Source organism: Spironucleus salmonicida, chromosome 7 (assembly GCF_000497125.1).
Source record: "Spironucleus salmonicida strain ATCC 50377 chromosome 7, whole genome shotgun sequence".
In the NCBI taxonomy this organism is placed as follows: domain Eukaryota; phylum Fornicata; order Diplomonadida; family Hexamitidae; genus Spironucleus; species Spironucleus salmonicida.
Window position 1 is genome coordinate 1,146,156 of NC_090602.1, and position 20,662 is coordinate 1,166,817.

At 34.1% G+C, this 20,662-nt stretch overlaps 8 protein-coding genes and 2 non-coding genes across 10 annotated transcripts; 4 read left to right on the forward strand and 6 right to left on the reverse strand. All coding sequences in view use genetic code 6, as the record gives it.

Moving 5' to 3' along the window:
- Positions 1 to 197: 197 nt before the first annotated feature.
- Positions 198 to 1,475, forward strand: SS50377_27457 (FeFe-hydrogenase assembly protein HydF; the record flags this gene model as incomplete). The annotated part of the gene is made up of 1 exon (XM_067911243.1): positions 198 to 1,475. One exon carries the CDS (start codon positions 198 to 200, stop codon positions 1,473 to 1,475), a length of 1,278 nt encoding a protein of 425 aa, XP_067761930.1.
- Positions 1,476 to 1,563: 88 nt separating this feature from the next.
- Positions 1,564 to 1,636, forward strand: SS50377_t20113. Its single transcript has one exon. It is a non-coding gene; the product is annotated as a tRNA-Asn (tRNA).
- Positions 1,637 to 2,063: 427 nt separating this feature from the next.
- SS50377_27458 (uncharacterized protein) lies at positions 2,064 to 3,656 on the reverse strand (the record flags this gene model as incomplete). The annotated part of the gene is made up of 1 exon (XM_067911244.1): positions 2,064 to 3,656. The coding sequence occupies one exon, from the start codon at positions 3,654 to 3,656 to the stop codon at positions 2,064 to 2,066; it is 1,593 nt and encodes a 530-aa protein (XP_067761931.1).
- A 1,029-nt stretch (positions 3,657 to 4,685) lies between these two features.
- On the reverse strand, positions 4,686 to 6,200 carry SS50377_27459 (uncharacterized protein; the record flags this gene model as incomplete). Its single annotated transcript, XM_067911245.1, has 1 exon — positions 4,686 to 6,200. One exon carries the CDS (start codon positions 6,198 to 6,200, stop codon positions 4,686 to 4,688), a length of 1,515 nt encoding a protein of 504 aa, XP_067761932.1.
- Positions 6,201 to 6,387: 187 nt separating this feature from the next.
- SS50377_27460 (uncharacterized protein) lies at positions 6,388 to 7,383 on the reverse strand (the record flags this gene model as incomplete). The annotated part of the gene is made up of 1 exon (XM_067911246.1): positions 6,388 to 7,383. One exon carries the CDS (start codon positions 7,381 to 7,383, stop codon positions 6,388 to 6,390), a length of 996 nt encoding a protein of 331 aa, XP_067761933.1.
- A 56-nt stretch (positions 7,384 to 7,439) lies between these two features.
- Positions 7,440 to 7,907, forward strand: SS50377_27461 (uncharacterized protein; the record flags this gene model as incomplete). Its single annotated transcript, XM_067911247.1, has 1 exon — positions 7,440 to 7,907. The coding sequence occupies one exon, from the start codon at positions 7,440 to 7,442 to the stop codon at positions 7,905 to 7,907; it is 468 nt and encodes a 155-aa protein (XP_067761934.1).
- An 809-nt stretch (positions 7,908 to 8,716) lies between these two features.
- On the reverse strand, positions 8,717 to 15,685 carry SS50377_27462 (Chromodomain helicase-DNA-binding protein; the record flags this gene model as incomplete). The annotated part of the gene is made up of 1 exon (XM_067911248.1): positions 8,717 to 15,685. One exon carries the CDS (start codon positions 15,683 to 15,685, stop codon positions 8,717 to 8,719), a length of 6,969 nt encoding a protein of 2,322 aa, XP_067761935.1.
- A 191-nt stretch (positions 15,686 to 15,876) lies between these two features.
- Positions 15,877 to 17,103, reverse strand: SS50377_27463 (uncharacterized protein; the record flags this gene model as incomplete). Its single annotated transcript, XM_067911249.1, has 1 exon — positions 15,877 to 17,103. The coding sequence occupies one exon, from the start codon at positions 17,101 to 17,103 to the stop codon at positions 15,877 to 15,879; it is 1,227 nt and encodes a 408-aa protein (XP_067761936.1).
- A 27-nt stretch (positions 17,104 to 17,130) lies between these two features.
- On the reverse strand, positions 17,131 to 17,203 carry SS50377_t20120. The gene has a single exon. It is a non-coding gene; the product is annotated as a tRNA-Asn (tRNA).
- Positions 17,204 to 20,008: 2,805 nt separating this feature from the next.
- Positions 20,009 to 20,620, forward strand: SS50377_27464 (uncharacterized protein; the record flags this gene model as incomplete). The annotated part of the gene is made up of 1 exon (XM_067911250.1): positions 20,009 to 20,620. One exon carries the CDS (start codon positions 20,009 to 20,011, stop codon positions 20,618 to 20,620), a length of 612 nt encoding a protein of 203 aa, XP_067761937.1.
- Between the last annotated feature and the right edge of the window lie 42 nt (positions 20,621 to 20,662).

Below are 20,662 nucleotides of genomic sequence, written 5' to 3' on the forward strand. Positions count from 1 at the left end.
AGCCGATTGAGGTTGGTTTATCGGGGAATACTAGTGTAAAGTCTACAAAAATGTATAGGTTGATTAAGAATGTGTCAAATACCTCGCAATAACCAGTATTTAATATTTAAAAAAATGTGTATACAAAATAATTGATCTCCAACCTAAAATTAACACATTATTATATAATTATCTATTATAATAGTTATTTAACTACAATGTCACTTACACCTTCTACAGATCGCGTCCACATATCTATTCTAGGTAGAATGAATGCTGGGAAGTCCACATTTATCAACGCATTAACAAATTCTAACATCTCTATTGTAGATTCTACTCCAGGAACTACTGCAGACGCCAAAATATCCCTTATGCAATTGCACAAGTTAGGGCCAGCTAAAATATTTGATTGTGCTGGTATGGATGAAGAAAAAGTGTTAGGTGCGAAAAAACTCAAAAAGACAATGCGAATTGCCAAGATGAGCGATCTTGTGATCCACGTTATTGAAGAAGATAACTTAAGAAATGGACCATTAAACCGTAATGTAATCTCTTAGTACGAGAGAAAAATTAAAAATTAACCTCTTGGAATCGAAGTAGAGTAAATTATTAAAAACCTCTAAGGTACAAAATCAGTCATTAATGTAGTAAACTTCAAAAAGGCAGTAACACCACTCTCAGTATATGAAAAACACTATCTTAATGGTCCAATATTTGCTTAGAATCTTTAAAAAACAACTTCTGCGGATCTCTGCTAATTTTTAGAGAAGCATGCTGATTTTGATTTTCTAAATACATAAGAACTCATTCCAAAATTCTTAAAACCTAATGACAATGTTCTTATGATAACACCACTTGATAGAGAGGCTCCAAAATAACGTCTTTTACGCCCATAAGCAATGGCTCTGGAAGCATTTTTAGCCAATAAAATCTCTGTAACAATTCTCAACCTTGACCTTTAAAAATATAGAGCTGGAGATGTAGTTACAGTTAATGCGCTTAAAAATCTTGCCAGTACAGCATAGTTTATACTTACAGATTCACAAGCAGTAGATATTATTGCTCCGCTCAAAAGACCGTTTTCTACTTTCTCGATCTAATAAATCCGCTATCTTGCTGGAGAATATTTTGATTATCTCATCAATTCTCTTGATAAGTTTAAAAATGCAAAGAACAAGAGAGTACTTATTGCAGAAGCGTGTACACATGATAGGTTAACATCGATTTGTGAAGATATTGGTACTAGATAAATTCCAGATTAATTAAAGAAATTAGGAGCTGAATACGAATTTTCATTTGGAAAAGATGATGAAATTTTAGAAAAATAAAATTTTGATCTAGCGATTCATTGTGGTGGATGCATGATTAGTAAATAGCAGGTAAGAAGTAGATTGAAAGCATTAGTCGATAAGGGAATTCCAGTGACAAATTATGGGATGTTTTTAGCGTTTGCAAAATGTGGAAGTGTAGGTGGTGCTGTAGAGGTATGGAAGTGATGGCTGTCACATTGTTTGAAAATTTATAGTTTTGAATAGTTTGTATTATCTAAATTCTAATTAATTATAACATATATAATTTATATATGCCTTTTTAGCTCAGCAGGTAGAGCGTGCGGCTGTTAACCGCAAGGTCGACGGTTCAATCCCGCCAAAAGGCGAATTTTAATAGTTTCAAATATCGTATTAATATTATATATAAATCTATTACATTTATAAAATATACGTTAAATATAGTTTTATAATCTAGGATATGATGATCAATAGTTTCAGTATTATTATAGATAATTCAATTTAATATATAATAATGATTGCATATAAGTAAACTTAACAATATAAAATTTACTTCTAATAAAATCTAGAAAATTCATTTAGTATTAGTTAAGATGTATAGTTAACGTATTAACTCTAATTTTATTAATGAAATTATTTAAATATAGAATTATTTCGTACCCTAGATTCATAGTATGTTTGATATGAAGATTTCTTCGACCCAAACTTTAGATTTGACGGTCATTATAATTGGGTGTATGTATTTTACATATAAATAAATTGTTGTTGACTAAAATAGAAAAAAATTAAAATCATTCACTGTAGTTCTTCTGCATTGCTTTGTATTTTAATTATTTTACATTTTGATTTTTTCATATAATTTTAAACAAAATATAAACAAATCGACAAGATTATCTAACTAGCTACGATACAACTCACACATAGCATATAATTTGTATACAAATTAAAATTTACTTATAATACTCGTGCCTCGTTGATATACTCTCTATTTTATGAGTAGATCATTATCTCAATAAATTAGTGTTTCAATAAAATTTTAATTTATTATTAATGCCTGCTATCGTATTAAATAAATATTGATCTAGAAATATTATCCCACTCAACATCTATTTAGCCAATAGTTTACAATCCATAGAAACCTTATTAAAATTTATCAGAGTTGGAAAAAAATCCTAAATAAAAACTATAAACTTTTTAATCCGTTAATTAGCATATATTTGTTTACTGATTAGCAAAATTGTATGTTACTTCCAACTTATTTCTGTATATTTAAATATTCACATTCTCAAAGCAATTTGAAATATATTTGGTAATTTATTATCCAATAATAATTGCTCCAAAAATAAAAAACACTTTACCTTTTGCCTTAGACATATCTTGTGTTTATAAAGAATCCAGAATATTTTCACATAGCGTTATGTTATATGAATTAAAACATGGAATGTTTCCATTTTTTTCAAATAGATCTTTTATTAATGGCCCAGAAAAGCTTGCAGCATGGTTATCAATAGCAATTTAAAATATATACATAGCATCAGTATAATCAATTATTTTTGTAAATTTATCAAACTCTAGTTAAAATCTTCCAATTTCTAAATGGATATATTTCTTAAAAACAGCCAATTCCAATCCAGAGATGATATTTGGTTAATTAGAAATAATAAAATCAAATGTTCTGTAGATTTCTGATACAGTTATACCAGTTTATTATCCAGATATAGTAATTTTGACTAATTAAAGTTACACAATTTTTATATCTTCTTTAGTGCAAAATTTGGTTTATTATGCTTCATAAATAGGTGTAGGATTTATTAACTCATAAATAGTTTTATTTATATACTAAAATATAATAGTTATTTATTTTTATGAGTATGATTAGCCTATATTTGCCTGATTAATACTGAAACAGGTATTCATACCATCAAACGTTAATTATATCTTCTAATTGGTTTTGCTAAATCCTTTTCTTATTATTTAAATGCTACCTGCATTCAATATAGTCGTTAATTAAGGTGAATCAATAATTATTGTAACAGCTGAAATACCAGTGTACTTCTAACAGTTAATGAAATTTAATATTACATGATCTGTTTCATTGTATGAAAAATCATTATATATCTGTGCAATATTTAAAATAATGTCTTCGAATTTTAATACGATCATAACGCCTAAAGGAAAGTCGCAATAAATATTTTATATTCTTTTAAATTGTATTTCTATATAATCATCATATATATTTAATTGTGTACTTGGTGTATAGCAATCTTATTATGAAAGTTCGTGATAAAGTTATAAAGTAATGTAGAGAATTTCTGAGAATATTAAGTTTCTCATGATATTTTTTAACTATGTAGCCTAGTAATTTTTATTTTAAGAAATCAGAGCCATATAAGATTAAAAAACAAATCTATTATATAAATATTTCTATGAGTTTCTATTTATATAATATATTCAAAAAGTAGAAGTCTTATATTTTATTATACTACTTATTAATTTGTATATACTATAAATTTATATTTATCATAAAATTATTTAGCAATTGTAAATTAATACTACCTAGAGAATATATCTGGAGATAAAACTGAAATATGTTAACCAATATTATTAACAATGTGGTTACGATATATTATTCTATAATTTATAGTATTTTTATACTTCTAAGAATTAATTATATCATTAGTTCATAAATGTATAATTCCATATTTAAAATTATTCTATAATATTTGTATTTACCATTTATCATTATATTTCTTGCTATTAATTCACTTTCGCAGTCATTTCTTATTCCTTAACATAAAAATAAAATTACTAGCAAATAAGAATACTTACTCATTAAATTTCCTCCTAACTAAGAGATATAAATTTGGTAACTAAAACTAGAGATTACTGGATAAGTTTTTATACTTCCAAATTATATTGTTTTAACATGTTTTACGCCTCTTTACATAAAATTCACTTTATATATACCTCTATTCTGATATATTCTTAAATTTTGTAATTTCGAATATTAATTCTGGTTGTGTCAACTAAATGCACGAATCACCCTGTTTGCTATAATAATTTGTTGAATCACCTAATATTAAAATGATTTAATAATATATACTTATCTATTTTATTGATGTTTAAAATGAAAAATTTATTAATATATTGGGGATTCTTAATAAATATGATTATTATAAGTTTATTGAAGTTAAATAAAGGAATATAATAACTTGAGTGATTGAACAGGAAATATATTTTAGCTGTTAATAATAAAGTAATAATTTTGTTTTCCTTATATTGCACTAGTATTAAATTTTTACAGGTATGTAAAATTTATTAAGTTAGAATCCCATGATAATATCTTGTAAAATTACTCTAGATATAGTCAACTTACTCTCAATTTAAGTAATTAACATCTTAAGGAAACAAAAGCTATCATTCAATACCATCTATACTTACTTTTATTTTAGATTTTCTTCTTATAGGTTTTTTGTGCATATTTTATACTATGAAAAGTAAAGTAGCTAAAATTATTGAGGCCACTAACATACCAAACATAGTTATTAAATAGGAGTCTATAAAATTCAAATTAACTTGAGATACGAGTGCTTCATTAACGTATTCACCATCTATAGAATGTATTATAATTCCTATAGATTTATAATCTAATAATGTTTTTATCTTTTATATTTATAAGTCACCATATGGTATAATTATTTTTGAATTACTATTATTCCATATTAACTAATGACTTAAAATTTTTAATAGACCTTATATTCCTTTCTAAAACTCGGTTATTGTCGTAAAAATTCCTATATCATAATTATACTTGACGTTATTAACTAGTTAACACAAATTATTCGATTATTGGTTTAACTCATATGTCGCTTCCAGTCTATGTTTATATAATTGAATTTATACATTCGCGAAACAATCTGAATTAAATTATGATATTTATTATCTTATAGTAATGGATCCAATAATAAAGAATATTTATCCTTTATTGCTTTACATATCTTATTATTAAATAGTTTTTAATATTATTTCACATAGACTAGTATTGAAAGAATTAACGCAAATAATATTTCCATTTTATTCAAATATTTATCTAGATAAAGGACCAGAAAAGCTAGTGATTTTGCCGTCAATAACTACTTATAATATATAAACAGCATTATTAAATTCAGCTGTAGCTACAAATTTGGCAAACTCTGGCTCGATTCTTTCGAAATTAATATATGCATATTTTTTATAAGCTGAGAATTTCAACTCATTAAAAATATTTGGCTAATTCTAAATAGTAAAATTTAATGTAGTATATTGTTATGACACTAAGATACCTTAAAATTTACCTTAGATACTTATACTAACTAAACCTAGTTAAACAATCTACATATCCTCCATTATGCAAAACGAGGTTTATGCCATATCATAAGAAGGTGCCAGATTGGTAATCTTTATTATACTACTATTAATATAAACAAACTAAATTAGGATTTTGCTTTCTGTCAATTTTTTACCAACATCTTATTCTTAAATTATAAAGCAAGTTTATACGCCATTATATGTTAAGCTTACTTGTTAACTAACGGACTAGAGTATTTTTTTGACATTTAAAATAATACCTACACTAACTACTGTTGTTAATTATGGCGAATCAAGTATAATAGTACACGCTTAAATATCAGAATATTTATTACAATCTGTACAATTAATTATAACAGAATTAGACTAATGAAAGGAAAAATTAGTAATAAACTAACCTATGTTAAGCGTTTCTTCTTAAAATTACAAAACAATCATAACACCTGATGGAAAATCACAATTAGCACCTTCAGCTGTTATTAGTTGAATTTCCAAATGGTTTTCGTTTATATTCAGTTCTGTAAGTGATGAATAACAATCTTACTAAGAAAAATCATGATAAAGCTAAAAAGTTAAACATAGCATTTTACTTAATATGGGTTTAAATTAATCGATATATCTATTATAATTAATTATACTAGGTGCTCAAGTTTTTTAAGTTTTGTTTGTTTATAATAATCTGTATTTAATTAGAAATACAATAGTATTATATTTTTCAGAAAGTATACAATAACATAAAAAAAGGGAAAAATACGTAAAGCAGACAAAAAATTCATTTTTTATCAATCTTCCCATCTAGTTATTGTTTAATGATTTTAACCATCCCTTAAATATTTAATTCTCCTTAAATAAGCTACACTTAAATACCCAAATCATCAAGTTTCGTTAGCTTGGTAAAAGTGAACCTGCTTTAGGTATTCCCAAATTATAAGCATATCTCATCTTCGTTTTAGGTCAAATACACATTTTTAATGAAAGTGAAGTTTATTTGGTCTAAAGTAAATATTCCATCTTTTTAGTATGGCAGGGGGAGCTTTTTCAGATAAAGGCTATTATCACTCTGATCTATTATTAAGTTTTCAGTTTTCTGCTAGAATATTGCATCTATATTAGCCTTTTAGCAATTAATAGAGGACAAAAATTGCTCTAGATGAAATGAGATTGCGAGAATAGGCTCAAAACCTTAAAACTGAGCTATGATATTTCCTTAAAAATCAAATACTGAACTGATACATCCAAATTTAAGGACTTAAGTTGCAATTATTGAAGCTTTTTGACATACTTATATCTCTGTGTTATTAAGGTTGATTTAAATAGAAAACATATTTTTGTAATTTTTGTCATACTTTTTAGCTATCAATGCAGGACGTTTCAGGGGTACTAATATCGGTTTTGTTTGTAAACAGGAATATAATTCTTAGGCAGTGCAGCTTGGCTTAGTAGATTGACACATTTTTTATGAAAAAGTTTCAATTTCGTTTGGATTATCGTAGAATGAATTAGGACTGGTTAAATATTCTTAAAATTCTTTCTTTTTTGCTGTAATAAATTAAAATATTTTATCACAGTCGTCTTTTTTTAGTTCGAATATAAATCCTAAAATATCCTATAAATTTTTCTCTGATTCCGCTGTAACCAAATCTTTATAAATGTATTGTATGACTTAAAAATCAATAGTTTTAGGAAATCTAGAACGAGATTTTATTTCATTAAAGACTGAGTTTTTCATCCATATAAGTAAATCAGACCTTATATTTTTTTCAGCCATCTTTAAGAAATGAAAAATATTAATAGCGATATACATAAAATTTATTATTAGATAAAATGTAAGCTGCTTTATAAATGTTATTAAATGGAATTCCAGTTCCTTAAAAGTTATTTCCGGAGTCATAAGTTAATATAAAAGATTCACTCATTTAATTAGATTTAGATATTGTTTCTATTCGTTATAAGGGTGTTAAATGTTTTATAATTATAAATATAGGATAGCCAATTCCATCTTTTATAGGAAAAGCGTTTAAGTTAATCAGAACAATGATATATTTATAACCGGAGCTTTAAAAGTAGGATATGTTGGACTAGTTAAAGCTTGTAGATGTATAAGACGAATTTCAAGATTGGGATTCGATTATAAAATACTTTATTGATAGAGATATGCTCAAATATAAATCTATAACGGATACAATACAATATATAAATTCTACTAGTGTAGGTGATAAGTTTTTCAGTGACGAGGATGTCGAACTATGGCTAGTAGAACTGTAATTAGAAGATATTAAAGATAGTGGGTGATTATAGATATAATATATTAGATAGTTATTCTATTTATAATAATAAAATGAAAAATGTTACTAACTTGGAAACTGAATAAGTTCTATAGATTATTAAATCATAAGATCATGCTTTAGTATTAGCTAAATAAACCCTAATTTATAAGAATTAAAACTTACACTACTTGAATTAAGAAGTATTCTAATAAGGAGTAAGAAACGAATAACTGTTAGATATGAATAGACTTTACATATAGAAAATTGATAGCTTCACTTAGATAATAGCAAAATTAACAAAACTATAGTAATAAGCATTATAGGAAATTAAGTAATTGAAATACTAAAATTCTAACCTTTAAAAAGGGATAAGATTTTACTAAAATCTAAATAAATTACTTCAAAAAAGGAACATACGAATGCAACAATATTTTATTAAAGTTAGAATATATTTATTCCTGTTGCTAATTACAACTTGTCTTATGATTACTTCATACTAATACTTTTTATTTTACACTATCGAATAGCAGTTTTGAATTAATTACTTTAGAAATAAGCAAAGGCTTTTTTTTGCAATTCACTCTGAGTGAGTTTAACTTTTGACGCGAGAATCTGGTACATTTTCGTTTAATAATAACTAAAAATTATAATAAATATAAAATGTATATACTCTCTACTATCGATTCATAAAGGCTACAATAGGCAATAAAATGCTTTCCATTATACTTGTCCTCTAAATTACAATACAAAATTGTAATTCTCAGAATGAATATTGACAAGCTCCAGCGCCAAAAGTATACAGTCTTGCCTCTTAAAACTCTGTTTCAAAATCCCTCACTTATTCTGCTTATAACACTCACTTATAACATTGCTAAATTTGAATTCGCTGAACCACCTGACGACGTTTTCAACGTCACCCTTCATTTCAACGCATTCTTAGTATTCCATTCCCCAGCTCTTGCCCAGAACGTTCCCCATAGCACTCCAAACATCCTTAGAACCAACCTGAATTTCCTCCTAGAAGCACTTCTTTTCCCAGTCATTATCAAGCGAAAACTGACATCCGAGAAGGAAAACCGACAGGATAGCAGCCAGGAACGATGCCTTGTCACGCTCGCTCAAATAAGTATTTTAGAATAACTTGGCTGGATCTGAAATGATAAACGTTTACGATTTTTCAATCCTTTCGGACTTGACTTTTGGAGTATTTTTAATTAGATTTTGGAGAACCGGCCCGAGACCAATAGACGTATCACGGAGTGCAAATTCCTCGAAATTCGCAAGACCATAGCGGTTAAGGGTAAGAATTATAAGACCAGAAAATAAAGAATACCATTCGTTATCTAACAACTTTTGAATGAAATTTATAGTTGTAGAAGGTAGGAAAAGGCTCAGTTTTGGAAGGTATGTTGTTACATAAATTGTAAATTGCTCAATAATAAGTTTTCTACGACGCTCATTACAAACGACGCGGTTTTTGGTAAACATTGGCAGAGGCTCTGTGGCAGAAACAACGAATCCGAAAGGAGCATGATCAAAAGCCGAAATTATTGGAAGCTAAAACAAAGCCTCTAAGACACCTTTTTCACCATCAGGATGGTTTATTATGTTAACAAGGAAATGCTGACAACCGTCATGAACTGCACATGTGAAAAGAAGTAGGAAAAGCTACTCTTTCGAAAATTGTGTAATAAAGAAGTCAAATGGAAGATTTTTCCAGACAACCGGAGCGTTCTTGTTGAGCAAAGTCACGTAATTCTCACACTTTTGAATGTTCGGGTCCTAGTTGAAATTAAGTGACAACTAAGCCTCGAAAAGAGCTATCATGCGATCTCTGAAAAACTGATTCATTTAAACGAATTTTTCGTCGAAATTTTCACCAAAAATATCAGTTACAATCTTGATCGCGCCCTACTGGCCCAATTTCGATTTGTAGAGACGGAAAACGGCCAAATCGACCGGAAATCCGACCTTTGCGAAAAAGTTCCACAACTTCTTACGATTCTGATAATCGACGCCGAAAGCGAGCGAGTCTGCAGGGTGCCAGAAACCTTCTTTCTAACCTTTTTGGTGCTTGCAAAGCGCTTTTCCGGGCTGCTGAATTTCGACACCAGAAATGCTGCGTAGAACACTATTCTTAATATAATCCAAAAATATGTATTTGGCAGTTTCTTTCGTCGAGGTCTGCTTCTAAAGCAGTTCGATTTGGGTCAAAACACTGCTTTTTTGGACCTGCAAATTTTACAAAAATTTCTCGTGCTCGGATGTTGAAACGCTCTCTTCCTTGAAGCTTTGCATCGCCAGCTGAATCTGCGTCAGTTAAAATTTCAATTAAATAATTTTCGACTGCGTTTTTTCTGTCAGCTGGCTATTGTTATTATTATATTTTTATACGCATATAACTGGTTTTGGCTTAGAAAAAGTTTTCTACAGCAAATCGTATTCGGCATCAAGTTCGTCATTGTAATTGATTATATGTATATATTTTTACTATTATTAAAATAACATAATGTGGTTCTCATTGACGATGAAAAACTAACCCAAAATGACCGTAAAAACGATGAATTGATTACAGAACTGCTTGAAAACGTCATTTTCGAGCCCCGGCAGCAGCTTTTCACGCAATTTTTCGTCGTAATCAGCGTTTAACGCCGTTTTCGACACCACGTGCTCCTGTTTCGCCAAAACCATGTAGAGACGCCTCAATTCTGGCTAAATGAGCTCCAAACTGAAGTTGCCAGAACTCGTGATTTCCGGCCGCAACTCCATTTGGAGCGACTGCGGCAGGTTCGCAACCACTGAATTGCACGTCTTCGCGACGTCCAAATTCGTCAGTTTCGCGATCTGCTCGAAATTCGACCCCGAAAGCAGAAATTTTCGGTAGATTTCGACGATGATTTTCCTGAAGAAAATGACGTTAAAACTGAACTGAATTTCCTGCACGGAAGTGAGCAAATAGTCGATTTGCGTGAGGCTCAATTTCAGGTAATACGCCACCAAATTTCGCAGCTGAAGCGTGAGATTCGGGTCGAATTTTCCCGGCGGGACGAAACTGAGCAGCGAAATGCAGTAAACGCGCGTTCCTTGCGACAAAAATGTGTCGGAAACGAGCTGTTTCAGGTACGTTTTCAGGTCCGTTTGGACCGCTAATTCGTCGTTCTGCAGGCTTCCGTCGTTGATGTTTATGCTAATGATGGAATTTGAGTCTTTTCGGCTGAAAGCGAAGACGTTTTGGTAGACAAAACACGTGTTTTGGTCGATATTTCGCTGAATTTCGGCCTGCAAATTCTCGAAATCTTTGTGCTGCTTCAGCTGCTTGATCTGCTCGTTGTCTGACTGGAGCAGGTTCTCGATAATTTTTAGCTCGGCTTTTTGGACGATTTCGAGGTACTAAAGCAGCACCTGATCGAGCTCAAATTGGTGCTCAAATTGCAGCTTGTAGAGCTCGCGGTGGTTGATCGAAGTCGAACAGAGCACGGGGGACGCAAATGCGTACTTTATCAGGCTGTTCGAGGCCTCCAAAAGCGAATTTGGGAGGCCTTGGAAAACGAAATGCCTGATAGCTTAAACCTGCCGAACGGTCGTTTCGTTCAAATCGAACTGATATGACGATTTGTTGGAGACGTCAATTAGCGAATTTGTCGTATTTTGGACGAAATGCTTGAAGATTTTGTACTGCTCTTTTTCGACGTCCAGATTGAACCTGATGACCGGAATCTGCCGCTCGTCGTAGATGTAGAGGATATTCTGCTTCTTCTTATCGCTTTGCTTGAAAACGCTCAAATCTGAGTCGATTTCCGTGATTTCCGTCGTCTGCTCGTCCGGCTTTTGCTGGTTTTTGAGCACATCGCCGCCGAAAGTTTTCGTGAAAAGTTCGGTCCAGTATCTCGTGTTATCGGCGACAATTCCGGTCGGTTTGGCCTGAATTACCTGCTTCTTACGGTCCCTCGCAACCGTGCTCTCGTTCTCGTCGTCCTGCTCCTTCTGCGTCACTTTGAACTCTGCGACTCTGAAAGCTGCGAAAAAGTCGTTCTTGTCCAGCGCGCCGCCCTCTTTGACTTTCTGGTTTTGGCCGTCGACGTGAATCGCCTTCGCCTGCTCGTTTGCGAGCTCCACAGGCTCCATATCGAGCAATCTGTTGACCTCTTCGTCGTTATATTCGATGACTTTGTCGTCCACGGACTTCATGAAATCCTTGAATTCCTGGCTCTCGAAGTCGATTCCGCCCTAAAACATGTCCGCCATTTTGACCAAATCGGCGTTCATGTCGCGGAACGATGTCAAGATGTTCTGACAGCCAAACGCCAAAACGTCGTCCAAATTGTCGTTATCGTCCACTTTTCCGATGCCCTACAACGGCTTGACCAAGATGTACGAAAGTGACAATTTCTGCTTCGCACGCTCCAAAATGCGCTAATCGATCGTGTCCCGGCAGAATATTTTGTAAACTCGCACGATTTGCGTCTGACCGATTCTGGCCGCTCTGTGCATCGCCTGGAGGTCGTTTTACGGGTTCCAGGACGCGTCGAAGATGATGACGTCCTGCGCGGCCTGCAAATTGATGCCCATTCCGCCCGAATTCGTCGACAAAATGAAAACCGTAATGTTGTTCGCAGGGTCGTTGAAGCGGTCAATCAGCTGCTGGCGGTCCGAGGAGTGCACGGAGCCGTCCAGCCTGCAAAAGTTGTATTCGCGCTTTTTGAGCAGAATCTCCAAAACGTTCAAAACCATCACAAATTGACTGAAAATGAGCACTTTTCGGCAGCGTTTGTGGATTCCGATGAGCAGCCGATCGACCATTTTCATCTTCGCGCTCATGTCCAGAAACTCTTCGATTTCCATGTTGCTGACGATTTTTGCGTAGCGGCGATCGAGCAAAACGGGGTGATTGCAGACGTGCCTGAGCGAAACGGCTGTGTTTCGCAGCATCGACGCGCGCTGCTTGAAAAGCCGTTTTTCGGTCAGTTTGAAGCGGTCGTCGTAGAGCATTTTGCTGTAAATGAGCTTCTGACGCTTTGTCATATCGACCGGAATCAAAATTTCGGCCTTCGTCACTGGGTCTGCAAAAACGTCTTTGTGGGACCTGATAAGAACGTGCGGCTTGACCATTTCGTGCAAAAGTGCTAATGATTATTTTCGCTACTCAGGTGGAATGATGAGTGAGCTAGCGTCTTCGGCGTATTTCGTCAAAAGAACGCACTTTGGCTCTGTAAAAACGTTGGGCTCGATGAATGATAATAAATTTACGAATTCCTCAAAGTTGTTCTGAACAGGCGTTCCTGTGAGAATTACACGCTATTTGGCCTTAATATGATCGAGAACTGCATAAACTTAATTTTTTAAGCCGCCTTTTAAGCGATGGCCTTCGTCGCAGATGAGGGTAGAGAATGGGCCTTAAGATTGCAGGAGAGCCTGCCAATGGTTTGGGTAGGTTTAGGTGTAAAATTTACCAGTTTTATCCTTATATGTGATAGGATCGATTTTCTTTCTCATCAGGTTTGTGGTGGTTTCGTATGACATAATAATAATGTCAAAGTGCTTGGAGCCGTTGAATTATCTTGCATTTTTAGAAGCAAATTGGAAGGAGACAGCTTCTTCAGGAGTATTTTATCTTTTCTCGTTGTTTTCCTTGTTTTATGTGATTTCAACAATATAGTCCATAAGTCTTTATCTAGATGATCTGCATTCTGCATCAGAATCAGAATTTGTTTAGTTGAAAGTGACACCAACATCTTAAACAGTTACATCTGATTAACTATCATAATAGTTTCTCATAGCTCCTTTGATGCCTGTTCTAATGACATATTCAATACCTACGGTATCCGTAACCTCTATCAAGCCAAGTGATAAGAATGGGACCCATTTTCGCAATTCTCTTACCCAATTATTAATTGTTGACGTGGGACAGATAATAAGATGTGTACCAAAGCAACCGTATTCTGTTAATGAAGCTAAAAATCCGCACACTTGAATAGATTTTCCCAAACCCATTTAATCACAGAAAAGTACACCTCTTTTAATATTATGGGTGAAGAGCAACCAGTTTATACCTAGAAGCTGAAAATCGTATAAGTTTTTACCACCTAATGCTAGATAAGGAGGTGTTGCTATAAGCGGTCTATATTCTCCTAATCTTCCTTTTACAATTCTCTCTTCTCTTTATTCAACCCAAGTTTTTTATGATAATGATAGCCCAATTAACTAGAATAATGAGTTTCTTTTAACACCTAGTGTATCAATTAGAAATTATAAAATTTAAGTTCGACCATAGGGAAGGAGGAAATATACGGATTCAAAAGTACTTTCTTCAAAATTACCACCGAGCCATCTGACTAAAAAGGTTGTGTTATTCCTAGCTATAATTTAATCAGGAATTAAAAATGATGGCGGAACCCCATTTGTATGCAATACCTTAGCATAATTAACAACTGAATCCTGTACAAATTAAGGAGACATTTCCAAATACTATTTTATTAAGTTTTAATATTTAGGAGGTAAAGCCGTCATTACAAAGTCATCAGGATTAACTTGCATATAATTTTCAAATCCTTCTGCAAGTTTGGAGTTAGATACATACTTATTATCTTCTGGTTCTTAAAATTCAGTTTGACAACCAGACTCTTCACTATCACTATCAAATACTTTAAGTATTTCATTGCTTTATTAGATCCCTAGCTTAGTATTAATTTCATTCATCTGAACAACTCTATCAAGCCCAAATTCTCTCTCAATGCCCTTATAAACTGTCAAACAGTTCAGTAAATTTACCGCAGATAGTCTAGCTCTTGCAATATATTAAATTCTGCTATGAGCTATCCATTTAACTCTCCAATAGCTTTAGAAATTTAATTTAACTAAGAAGTAAATTCTATCAGCTAGGTAAATATTAGTAGGAACTCTCATAGGATACAAATTCATATAAGTGTCATAGTTTTATTTAAAACTTAAAGTCTCATTGTATTACTCATATTTCTTTTTCAACTACTCAACCATAACATGTTCAAGCTCTTCTCTACTTAATACTTTGATTGATAATATCTTATCAACAGTGGATATACCTCCATCAATTTTGCATAGTTCGCATACGAAGCCTCTTTTATTAATTTCTGTAACTCCAGCGCACTCAGCATGGAAACATACACCACAATTAACACAAGATAAGGTATCTCCACCACCTCTACATGAATGACATGATTTTTCAAAACAATCGGGACAATAAACTGCCCCATGGATAACAACCTCGTTTGATATTAAATAGTGGCCATCTACTTCATAATAGTTTTTAATATCTTCTTATTATATTTCTGATATACTATTAGTCCCATTAATTAAATCTTTTTAAGGAATTGTAAAATGGGGATCTTGTTAATCGGCATAAAATGATCGTTGATGTTTTGGTAGGCATTCAAAATGGAATAATTTTTAACATTCTGGACACGACCATACTTGCAAATTTTTGTTAATTTTTTAACATTTAGTACAGAATTCATGGTTAGAAGAACCTTAAGACTGCTCTATTTGAGTTCTGAAAGAAACGCCATTTGAACTACAAGCCTTTGTAGGAATTATTTTAGGATAATATATTGGCGGAGTTTATATAGTAGAAACAAATTATGTACATTAATCTTATGAAAATTGTTTACACTAGTTTTCAATGTGTTAAAATTAAGAGAACCTAGAATTATGTTCTTCTTGCCCTTATTCTTGGATATGTTAAAACCCCTAAATAGGATCTTCTAGCGCTTTGGAGATAGTTACATAGGGTTCTAAAGAAACTGAATAACTATGCAGATTAGGGTTCATTTTGTAGAAGTGGTGAAGCGGGGAAAAATGGCAAGAACTGTATTTTAAAAAATATATTAATAATAATTTTAGTAATGAGGAAATTATCTCAATTATATATACAATCTGATAATAATTGTTTGAAAGAACCAACTGCAAAGATACATCACATCACCGCCGTCACAAAACGTACCAGACACCAGATTACCGTCTCACGCACCGTTAATCTTCTCCGCAATGCTCATTACTTCGCTGTACTTCCCGGGTATGTAGAACCCGCCCTCGAGCGTCATTTCGACCATCTAAATACCGATTTTGCTGCATAGCGCAGTCTCGGCCTTCATGAGCTGGATAAGCTCGTCCTGGATGTTCTGTATACTGATTTTGAAAATTTTGCGCTACCGCTTCAGCTCATGCTGAATCTCAGCCTCGATCTCCTTCAGAAACACAGCGTCCTTGCTGGAGGCCAGGCGGTCCACTATCAGCGAGTTCCGATTCGCGCCCATTTTACTCAGAAGGAGCTAAATGAACTGCTTTATGATAATAAACGAAGGCGAGTTCTGCGGCTTGTGGGCCAGGTACGCGCCGAAGAGCGAGAGCACCGAAATCGTGTCTGGCGCCGTCGGGTTGAGCTGCTGGAAGTGTCCCGCGAACTCTGGAGCGCAGGCGTTCAGATTAGCTAAAACCAGCGTGCTTATGGAGACGACTGCGCGGAAGGAGGCCACGAATTTCGTGAAAAGGTCGATCGAGTAAAACACGAGCACGAGCTCCACCTTGCGGATCTGCGCGAACGCGAAAACGGCCTACACGAGGTCTTGCTTGAAGCTGCTCTCGTTGAACTCGTAGAGGATCCGCAAACGTGGGAAAATGACGCCTCTGACCTGCTTCACGTTGTTCTGCTGGTAGTCCATTTGCGTGTGCAATTTCCGCAAACCGCTTCTTACGTCCCTGTACTCGAAGGGGGTATTTGGGTAGTAAATTTGCTCTAGGAGCGTGCTAAAGTCCGTTTCCTGCGTCGTGAGGCGGATGTGCGAAACTATGAAATTTTCGGTGCTGTCAGCGTTCTGGTACTCTTCGTAGCTATCAAAGTCTAGTTGACATATTGGGTCATAGCTCTGGTCTTTTTGGAGCTCGCAAATGAGCTCCTGGCTTAGTTTACCTATTTAAATTGCGCAAACGACTGATTTCTAGTTAAGCGCGTTTCTGATTTTTTGGGCTGTTTCTGCGATCTTGAGGTCGTGCTCGAAGAGCTGGGACGGTGTCGTTCCTATTTCTCGGTTTTCCAAAAAATCCTGGCATATTTGGGCCCAGGAGCCATAAAAAATGTTACCGGTGGAGCGGGGGGCAGAGGTGCAGATGACGTCAGAGGTCAGATTTTTGACGGTGCGTGTGCCGGCCTGGTACGCAGCTAGGAGGTCTGTGAGGTGCACCTCAGCCATTCGAAGCGAGATGTAAGTTGAAAAATTCGCCTTTTGGCGGGATTGAACCGTCGACCTTGCGGTTAACAGCCGCACGCTCTACCTGCTGAGCTAAAAAGGCATACCTTAGTAACTGTAATAAGATACATAGTATTAGACTATCAAGATAGGCCGCGAGTGTAGAGCTTTCGTGCTAAAATTCGAAACTATAGCGTGCAAGAGAGGATCTTATAGCGTATTAAATATAACCTGAATGCGTATCTCCGAACTATAACAATATTAACACTTTAAATCATAGTATCTAATATTACCGAACTTTCGCTTATTGTGACTCCGTTAAACTATTATTACTGTAATATATTATACAAACAGATCAGTTTATGACGATACTTCACAATGTGCATTATGTTACCTTCAAACAACTATGCCATGTAACAGCAATACTTTGTAACCATAAGAAGTTACGTTTTATGAATAAGTAAGTATATAATAAATATAAAATTTATATTTGCAAATATTTTAAAATACTGTAGTAAATATTTAAATGTTAATTATAGATATATACAAGTTGAAAATTAGATATAATTATCTCTGAATCGGAGTATTCATTAATTAAATCTACAATGAGGAAATAGAAAATCGGCGATAAATTTTAACAGGCTAAACTTTGCATGAAATTGGTATCAAAACTCTGATTACTTTAAACTAAATATAAACAGAATATGATTGGTCATATTCGCGGGGATAAATCTAACAAAAAGCCGTCAAAGCTACTATATGGATTAGTTAAATTTGTCCATTTCATTTTGTAGTACATAAATGATATTGAAACAAGTTATCACATATTAGTGTGACAGATTTGCTGGGAAATCACTTGCTATAGTAAATAGATGACATATATATTTATGGGCTGATTAATTCTATGTCAAAACTGTTGTTTTTAATAATGGTAGATACAATAAGAAATAAATGTTACTAAGCGAATTCATATGACTATGCAGTCTCCAAAGATAAAATATGTGAAATTTTGAAGTTTAAAATAATTTGGATAAAGTAGATTTTCACCAGCACACGATAATTCTTATTTTTTAGTAATAGGAAGACTTTGTCCTCTTAAAATTTTGGATTATATATCTTTTAATTGATGAATACAGTGAATTTTGATAGATATACATTATTAAGTCGGAATTTGTACGAAATGATTCTGATTAAGAGATCTTTATAGGTTAAATTATGTATAATCAAGTGTAAAACTTCTACCCAGCACCAGTAAATTAATTTTATCTGTTTGTGCTATCATTATTTAATCAATGATCAGGAGGATGAGGGCATCCCCTGCACTCCGATCCTGGAGCAGCTTCCTACAAAGGATATGGTACGGGCTCAGGTGTATATAAGGTTACTGGACGCGCCGTTGTGACCCTACACCTGTGCAATCTCCATGTTATCTGCACGTTGGTAGGGCTATCGGTGTAAATATGCAGCCTTGCCATTGAATATATGCATGCATCTGGAGATCGCAAGTGTGCTGGCCGTGGTATACCCAGGTTGGCTGCTTGTGTGCGTATAACAATCTGAAGTGGTCAGTGGGGAGCGATAAAATTATTCTGATTAACATGATATCCCTCACGACGGCCCGGCTCTTCTCCGTGCAAACGAACACCCCAGCGACGCGAGAGAGCCCATACATGCCGTATTCCACCTCTATAGGGCGGCATCCTATGGATGCTGTGCTATGCCTGTTCACCGAGGCGGCAATCGTGCATAATATATGTTCGACTGCAATCCTCGCTCCACAATAGCTTTGTACTCCACACTGGTACATACCTATATGGATGTCTACTGAGTGGCTATTCATACACACCGAGCAGCGGTAGGTCTGGAACTTAGTGTATCACATGTACACGGCGATGATGAAGCAGGCATCGTCCATGATGCAGCCCGCACTAGGCCAAGTATGGAACGCGCATACGGTGCCAGGAGTGTTTGTGACAAAATTGTTCACATACTTGATGCACTGTACGGTGTCATCGGATGGCAGCTCGAGCATCAGGAAATAGCGTGGCACTATTCGTTGGAGGCACTTATATGTGTCTACGGGTATGCATTTAATACGGTTATTTGATCCTCTTGGACAGAACCTAGCTTTCACCCTCTATATGGGCGTATAATTGGTAGATGCCTTTAGCGTAGATCGCTGCATCGTCGACACATGACACCGGTGTCATTGGCACATTCACAAATTATGGTGCTAGAGTCGTAGCTAATATCAGAAAAAGGACTTTAGCATTATTTCGGGTCTGTAAGGGAGCACTGATAGCGATTACGCACGCCAGCGCAAGAAATTTGAGGAGTGGTAGAAACTAAAAAGCGTTATTTTCCAATTATTTTTTGAACTTATAAGACTGCTAAGTTGTCCCCAGGTAAGTTATACTCATATGATAATGTTGATATCATATTGATTATAGAACATTAGAGCAATTAAATATGTTATTAATAACCACTTTTATAGTATTGAAATGTTATAAATAAGTTATAGCAAAGTGAAGCATAAAATATTGAGTATCTTCGTAAAACCAAGGTATTATATACATTAATTTACTGAATTTGAATAATGTTAGTGGTCAAATTTTGCTAATATAAATCTATGATACCCATATTACAAACTATATGTATTAAATAAAAATAACAGATTGTAGCTAATCTTAAATGTTAAGTTCCCGTGTCTAGTAACCTAGTATCTATCTTGTGTAGGATCGTAATGTACCATAAGTAGAATCTAGATATCATCGGTAATTTCATAGAAGGTGAGGATGGTGATGCAGAGACACCGAAGATCAATACAAGACTAGGTAAACTAGGGGGCGTGAGTACGATGTGATTGCCAGCAGGTCATCTGGGAATAAGTTGGATTTGTAACATTGAAATGGATGGATCATCGTATATTTCGGCGCCGTGGGTTGATCAGAAACTATTAATACCTCCATAGTAACGGAATGCTTGTTGCACTACAGTTTACCGTGCAAATGGACTTAGTAGGTGGGAAGGTTCCCTCCGTATACATGATTAATATATAATTTTAAAAATCAGCATTCCCAATGCAGAGGTACTTCAATAGACGGCCGAAGAACATATTTAGGCCCTTCGAGACATCTGGTAATGCGTGCATTAAAGCACAAGAGCTTCGATACTTTCTGTGCGAAACAGAGTGTGCATAATGACCATGAATATCGTAATTATCATCACGCTGCTCGGCAAGAACAACGATAGGCTTCTCGATAAGTGGGATTTGAACCTCTGCTTTCCCATAGGAAGGAATTACAATCAGGAGAATTCCTAACCCTGGTTTTCTTTGATGAATACACGGACAACTCTGGAATGGTACATTCTAGTGAGTTCATCAAAAAATGACTAATCTCGATACAAGCTTCCAAAGGAAGAATCTGCCCTTCTCCTCATGTAGTTTATATACTACTAAGATCAGCATATCAGCTGTTTATGTTTTGTGAGCCTTGTTACCGAATTCATTAAAGAGTGAGTGATAAATCCAAAATGCAATTTACGCAGGCTCTTTAGGCGA